The 7,708-nt window shown below is 41.7% G+C and overlaps 1 protein-coding gene across 4 annotated transcripts; it reads right to left on the bottom strand.

Annotated features, from left to right (window-relative positions):
* Positions 1-1,084: 1,084 nt before the first annotated feature.
* STIPL1 (GC-rich sequence DNA-binding factor-like protein with Tuftelin interacting domain-containing protein) lies at positions 1,085-7,037 on the bottom strand. Of its 4 annotated transcripts, XR_016430150.1 has the most exons (3): positions 4,001-7,037; positions 1,565-1,843; positions 1,085-1,383 (listed from the first exon to the last, which is right to left on the bottom strand). XR_016430150.1 is itself a non-coding variant. In XM_089995351.1 (2 exons), the coding sequence occupies exon 1, from the start codon at positions 6,611-6,613 to the stop codon at positions 4,025-4,027; it is 2,589 nt and encodes an 862-aa protein (XP_089851477.1). In that variant the 5' UTR covers positions 6,614-7,037; the 3' UTR covers positions 1,085-1,843; positions 4,001-4,024. The 4 variants fall into 4 exon arrangements, 3 of the variants coding, with proteins under 3 accessions (XP_089851477.1, XP_089851479.1, XP_089851478.1); XM_089995351.1 differs by having other exon boundaries at positions 1,085-1,843; XM_089995353.1 differs by having other exon boundaries at positions 1,085-1,839.
* Between the last annotated feature and the right edge of the window lie 671 nt (positions 7,038-7,708).

Raw genomic sequence — 7,708 nt, 5'->3', positions numbered from 1 at the left:
CCAAACCCAAACCTGAATCAAATTGTGTTGGGTTAAACCTGATTAAAAATGGGTACATTTAGAACTTGATCCACTCACATTTGACCCACTTAAACCCATTAACCCATGCAAAATCTATAAATTCAATCATATCCAGATCCAGACCAAGATCCAAATAAAATTGGATCAGATTCGATTCTACCTTCTAGACCCAATTCAAGAACATGGCTGACATTGTAAGGGAGTTTCGGGTATCTCAGCGAACCTGTTCATGACTGGGGCCCACAAAGGCTCCGCACACCTGGTTAGGTTGGTCAACTTAAGGCTTTCAAGCTGAAGAAAATCGAGAGTTCGGTACCTGGGGTGTGTGTCCTTTGCCTCAAGGCCAAAACCATGTGGGAGTAGTCGTTGAGTTTTACAACGCGGATTGTCCTTCCCCAGCTTCCTCTGATGGGGCAAGCATCTCTGTTTGGTTCTCCATCAATAGCAAAGTTGATGATAAAAGGAAAATAGACATGATCAAAATAATCTCAATCAGGGAACTCTCAATGCTCTAGTGTTCCATCATTAAATATCTTGTTACACTTACATTGCCAGCCACAACAACAAACACAATGAAATCGTCTAATAGAAACCTGTTTGATGTGTAGGCAACACGAATATAATGTTCTGCCAAGGACTGCTGAGTCCACGTTGAGTTTTACAGATGGAATGGAATCGATTTGACCAGGCTTCATGGGCATAGAGCAGACTCCAAGTCCCAAGAAATCGATGATCCTCCACCTAAGGACAAATTATAGTAACAAGTGTTTATAAGGCTGAACTAATGGAGAGACTTTCCTGGGGGCAGGGAGGGGCCCCCTCAAGGAGTTTCACAATAACGGAAACAGAACTATATTGGTGCTGTGGTGGAACCTCTGGAGCTGTACCAGGGATGTCCGAACCATACCATAACAGTGGTTTCTCCTTGAAGGAGGGAATTTAGCTTTGAATGCTTGGCACACGACCATTTTTACCTCACTCGATAAAAAGGAGGGAATTCTGGGTGATAAAACAAACAAAGATCTTGCTTTCATTCAACATAAGAATACTAGTACAACAAATCAAACCAAGGATACTCGGATGAATTTATTATCATACAAACTGACAAGCTTACATGCTCTCTAAATTGCAACAAATGTTTTAAGGAGCTGAAGTACCATGGGTTCCCTAATTGTGTACAAACATGGAATGGATAGAAAAAAAAAAACCTCTCAAGATGACAATGAAGCATTTAAAATTTCAACTTTACAGAGATTAGACGATGTACAGTTGAAAAAGGGCAGAGCTTCCACACCCATCGACTGGTCATTCCTAGGTGCCTAGAACATATCCACTCCATTCCACAAAAACTGCAGTAGCCTCCTACACGCAGAGTTTGGTAATCTAGGATCAATAGGCATAGACCAGAATCAAATTGTCAGGAGGCCATTCCACAAAAACTGCAGTAGCCTCCTACACGCAGAGTTTGGTAATCTAGGATCAATAGGCATAGACCAGAATCAAATTGTCAAGAGGAAAAGCAGATCGAAGGCTGCTAGAATACCTGAACTAATTTCTTTCCCAAGATTCCGGTACAGCTATCATTTCTTTATAAGAAAAAATCTTCCAGATCAAAACGACCATTTGCAGAACTGAGATTATGACAGATCCACGTCAAACCAAACAGTCACCAAGCAGAAAGATATTCTTGCAAGTTCACCAGTAAAGCAGACAGACCGCATATCATTCGACACCTCATTTCAGTAAGCACCAAGAGGATGTTGCATAGCCTGTTTCAGTAAGCACCAAGAGGATGTTGCATAGTCTCCAAACATGCTGCTTCCTGACAAACAATCCCATTAGTCCATGTAAGCAACCAAGTTCTCTCATGCAACAGCCCTAGTTGTAACCTGTCAAATGATGAAACTTTGACAAATTTATGTTACTAAAGGTAGTTTTATGATTTAGCATTTCAACTTAAACTTTGCTATGTCATTATATTGATAACTTAGATTTTAGGATCAATGATATACGGTTGTTGTTCCTATTTACTTGAAAATTTGTGCTTCTATCTCTGAATAAAGAGAAACTAAAAAGAAATCATTGCTCAAAGGGGTGGCTGCCTAGGTGTCCTCTGATATCGGTTTTTATAACCATTGTTGCAGTCATAGTTTCAAGTCCAAAGACATTAACTTATTGTTTGGCACTCATATTGAACAAGACCTACAGATCAACATGATATTATCAATGTATATGTAACTAATGATTAGTAAAATCAGACAACTGTATCGTTCAAGGTAATTTCTCGTCGAGGGTTTTCTTGGAGAGATTTTTAAAAGTTGGTTTTTATCAGAAAAATATCTGGAGTTTAAAAAATTGAAAAGAAATATAAATTACAAATTTACAATAAGTCTTGCATGAATTTTCTTGCAAAAATATAAAGAAACAAGATTCAAAAGGCTTTAAAATATAAAAGAAACAAAAAAATGTAAGCTTAAAATAAAAAATGATTTTCCCAAGAATATCATGATATTATCGTGATATTTTGAGTTTTGGCAAAATTTTGAAAATATCATGATATATTGCAGATAATATGGGCTGCCCTTGAATCACCGATATTATCGCGATATTTTCAAAATATTGGCCATATCAGTGACCGGGTAAAATATATGATCAACATACATGGTCAGATGTTTATAAAAATACTAACCTACTTCATAAGCAATTGTCATGCACTCTTTCTCTTTAACCTAGGTGTGGAAATACAGTCAGTTTGAATTAATTGAAATCCCTTAGCCATTACCAAAGACCATTTCAAAATTCCACCAAACCATTCAAACACTTTGACTTCCTTGCCATACTGTAAATGAGAAGACAGATAAGAGAAAAGACGAACTTGGATGGAGAAAAAAAATCTGAAATGGGCAAATGAAGAAGAAGAATAAAAAAAGAGAAAAGAAAAAACTATATGTTTGCCTATTCAATAGCCCATATTTCTAAAGATGAACCTCATAAAAATAACGAATTCAAGCAAACACTATAAGTACCAGTAATTTAGGTGAAGAACGTATATTTAGCTTCAATGATAATGCAATATTTTCAAAACGAATTATTACAATTCACTTATCTTTTTTGGCTATAAACAGATGATCCTGCAACCAATATTAAAATTATATTAAAAGGTGATGGACAAAAACAACTGGAAACGTCTCTAGAAAAGTCAATAGAAAGAATGTTTAAAAATAGAATCTCAAGATTCATTCGACAGAACCAGTGGGACAAAGGATGAGATGGACAGCAAATTGTTCTGCTGTACTATAAGTTCAAATATTGCTGAAAAGGATCTCATAGACAGCCCCTTGCAGCAGCAGTAAGAATAACAAAACTTCTAATTGAATGCTACAGGATCTTTACTCCATCCTCCTGCCAAAAGCTGCAAAATATCTATATTTTTCTTTTTCTTTTTTAAGAGTATCTTAGATAACTTTTCTTATTGAATATTATTTTTAATTGAAGTAACTCACTTTTTTCAGAGGATATCCTTTTAGTTTTGAAGGTTTTCTAAATCCGAGTGCAGAAACCTTTTGGAATTGAACACACAAAGGCATTTGGAGAGCACACTATCACACAAATTGCTTGAAAGAGAAAACTTGGAAGCTCCAACCGCTCGCAAACAAACACTGAATGAGTTGGTTCAAGAGGCTTTATACTGCTCTTTTTCTATCTATATTCCTTTATCAGCTTTGTTAGATATTTGAGACCATAAATCTTGTGAACAAGAATGTGATTAGAGCAATATTTTTCCAACAATAAAAAATAAAAAAGGAAACTGTGTTGTAATGCACACTAGGTTGAATATTGACAGAATGAAGAAAGGTAAGCAAGCATAAGATCAAACTCTCAAAATTACATAGATACCAAATGCAATAAGTGGAATCATTTTCTTTTGAAAATGTTCTGTTTAAGATACCAAGCAAATAGGTGAAGTAAAGAACCTTACATTTTTTTGTTGACAATTTGCTTGTCACCGACTTCTCATGCTTCGAGTCCTATGCATCTCTAGCAACTCACTCAGTGATACAGCAGCCCATCTCTCTCCATTTTGTGCAAATATCACTCGATTCACGGAGTCCACACAGACACTAATGCTTCCAAAACCATACACCTGAAGGCCATCATGCATTCTGCCCACCTTTGGCAAAAAATGAATGTCATTATCCCGTGCATAAGTCTCAACATATTCTTTCAAGTTCGTCTCAGGAACACCATTCGCAGCACTGACGGGGTGCTGCTGAGCGTAAGCTGCTTGTTGTTGAGCCTCAAACTGCCTTTGTTCAGTAACTCTAAGATAACTAACATTCTCTCTAACCCCTGGTTGTACCACCACTGCTCCTTCAGCTGCCTGTGTCATCATGTTGAGACCGACATTCAGTTGATACCTTATACGCTCATTCGCAAGCAACTCCTGGGGGAAAATCCCTTTCCATCCTAAATACCATTGCATTACTTCTTCAAAATTTGGATTTGAACACAACCAACCATACAAAACCTGCAGCCATTTTGAGAAAAACCCTGTTTCCAGTATGGCTACCATATGATGAATCGGAACTGCAGGTGCCCATGTCATCACCCAATAGAATTGATCAAGTTTCTGATTGGCTGGGTTGATCTGGAACTCTTGCAATGCACTGATCAGCTTTGGGACTATATATCGAACAATCAACTGTTCCCAACTATTGGGATCGAAAACGGTCTTCCATGGAGACAGCATTGCGTATGCAGAAGCATCGCTTGCATGCCACGCATGAAGAACATTTCCCAGCTTAAACCGGATCGGATGATACAGGAGCTCCATCTTCTGACCCAGTAGTGGAAGCCACGGATGCAACCAAACATGAATGGGAACTGTTTCTCTACGCGGATCCCATGAATCAACTGCAGCCGTCAACTTGGGCATCACTATATTATCCAAAATGTTCTGAAGAACAGGCTGTGGGATCAATTTGTCCCATGACTCCAGAAATCTCAACAGTTGCTCCGGGTCTCTTGGCTCCCAAGAGTTTGTGGCAGAAATCCTTACTGCAGGAAAAATCACCTCCATTACGAGCTCTGTATATGCCGAATTCATACCGCTCCCAGAATCGTCATAAACACCATAATCAATGGGCTCATCCGCATGTAACAGATTCTTCCATACTGGCATTACATCCAAACCCTTACTGGGATTCAACAGAGGATCCCACCCTTGAAAAACCTTGATCAACAAAGGGACAGCAAACGAACAAGCAATGCAAGACAAATTGCACAACTTGTAATCATCTCTGTACCTCTTCTTCATATCTCCAAATGTTCTAGCAAGGGATTCCAATGTCAAAGAGCCAGATGAATTCTCCTCCCGAACCCTCCTAACGATGCCCAATATCTCCTCCAAGACACCCAATTGCTGCTTCTGCCTGGCCTCTGCATCTCTGAGCTTTTCCTTCTCGTTGAGAAGCACCGCCATCGTCTCCTTCTCCTGCCTCAACTCCCGGTCAATCTTATGAATATCCGCCTCTGCCAAATCAACGATCAGCCTCATATTGTGCTGCAGCTCAGGCATCGGCACCCGCTCCTCCACTGCTTTCTCCTCCGCATTCAGATTCTCCAAATTCGTCAACACCCTAACTTGGGGACCCCTCATATCCAAGACCTTCTGAACCACCTCTGCCCCCGCATCCTGTTTTTTTGTTAACAGCTCCTCTGGCGTCACGTACTCCTTCTTCTTCGCTCTGTTATGCTTCGACCAGAGCTTCTCCTTTGGCCCAGCCTGCGAGACCGCTGAGCTCGCCTTCGACTCTCTTTCATCCAATGCAGGTAGCGGCCCCAAACCTGCACTGGCCTCCTTGAAATCGTTGAACCCCATACCCATATTCTTTGGACGCATCTTAGCTTCAATGGGGGCGATGATTCCCTGGGCATTCTTCCCCAAACCTTCACCTTTCTTGTACCCCATCTTCTCCAACAATTTAAACCCGATCCCTTTAGTGTGCCTCTCGAACCCCCCAACACCACCAACGAATTCGGCTTCCCTCCCACCTCTAGCTTTCTTTGTGCTTCTTGCTGCCTCCATCGCCGCGCTTTCCCTCTCCTTCTCCCTTCTCCTCGCCCCTTCCTTGATGATCCTCCCAAACGCAGTAGGCAGAAACCCATCCTCCCCATCCTCGTCGGCCCCATCCCCATCCTTCTTCTCCTTCTTCAACGGAGCGGCATCCGGCCGAAACCCCAAGCCCCCCCCCTGGTTCGACCCGAACCCTAACCCTAATCCTGGGGGGTCCTCTCCGTCAGGGGCCTCTTCGGGGCGGTCGATCTCTTCGGAAGGCATGACAGAGCCAGTGGAGACGAAGTTAACGGGCTTGGTGATGTCGGGCTTCTTGGAGAAGTCCCCTCTGCGGCCGCGGCGGGAGGAGCCCTCGGCGTCAGAGTCGGAGTCGGCGAAGACGCCGTAGAGGACGTCGTCCCTGGTCTGGAGGCGCTTCTCCTTCCGCTTGCGGTAGAAGAACTCGCCGCCGATCCACTGCCCGCCCTCATAGTCTTTCTCCATCCCGAACCGCTCCATCTCCTGGTCGTCGTCCATCTTCTCTCCTTCTTTCTTTCTTTCCTCTTCTTCCTGTTCTAGGGATTTGCTCTTACCTGCAATCAACAATCGCAGGTTAATCCTTCCTAGGGTTTCTCTTCTGCTACCACGCAGAGAGAGAGAGAGAGAGAGACTCTTTATGTATGGGTTGGATCCAAGAGGGACGGATCGCGGATCTCCGTGTTTCTCCTTATGTGTATTTGAATGGGTTGGATCCAATATGGATCTGGGTTATCCAATCCGGGTAATGGTAATCCGGGTACTAGGAATGCTCTATCCAATCCCCTATTCGGGTTTGACCCAATTCGGGCTCGAATCGGATTCGATAGGACCCAGATTCAGGCATAATGAAATAGGCCCGTAAGATATTTGGGTCTGTCCCCTTCGGTCCGAGTAATATAAGGGCTGGGTGAAGTTCATGAAATTTCATATGGTTACTTCTACCTACTAGGTTTAGTCGGACCTGGACCTAAGGTCCGCAGGGCTGGCACAGGTCTATAAGTTCACAGCCCTTGACTCCGAGGGATGTAAACAGGATGAATTAGGTTTCAACATAGGGATTTACTCGATCCCACATAATCAGATCTGTCTTAATTGGTTTGCTCTCAGAGTCGGATTTGGATAGAAAACCTAGGCGTTCGAATTCGGGTCTTGGATTTGGATTAAACCTTAAATGCCAATTTGTATCTAATTATTAATCATATGCGATTTACTTAATGAATTTGACTAGAGAGCTTTGGATCTGATTATCCAAGCCTGAATTTAAGTCACATATTAGTTGAGCTATGTTAAACAGGATGGGTCGATAAGTTACCTGATCCTAACCACAAGCAATTTGTTAACCATGACTTGTTGGCAAGAAATTAAGTCCACTTGTTTCCTCAGTTTTTGAGAGAAAAAAAATTGATTTAATCAAGTCCCTTCCTAGGGTTTTAGCTTCCATGATTATTAAACCATTTATGTTTATTTTTTAAAATTTCAAAAGAAAAGACTCCATTTTAGCAATTTAAGCAAAAAGAAATAGAAGATTAGGGATGGCAGTGGACCGGTGGAAAGTGGGGCCCCACCCCGCCTCACCCCGTTTGGACCAGGGAT

The sequence above is a fragment of the Nuphar pumila genome, chromosome 2, assembly GCF_984573655.1.
Source record: "Nuphar pumila chromosome 2, dmNupPumi1.hap1.1, whole genome shotgun sequence".
NCBI lineage: Eukaryota > Viridiplantae > Streptophyta > Magnoliopsida > Nymphaeales > Nymphaeaceae > Nuphar > Nuphar pumila.
This window is presented reverse-complemented; position numbering and strand designations above follow the sequence as displayed.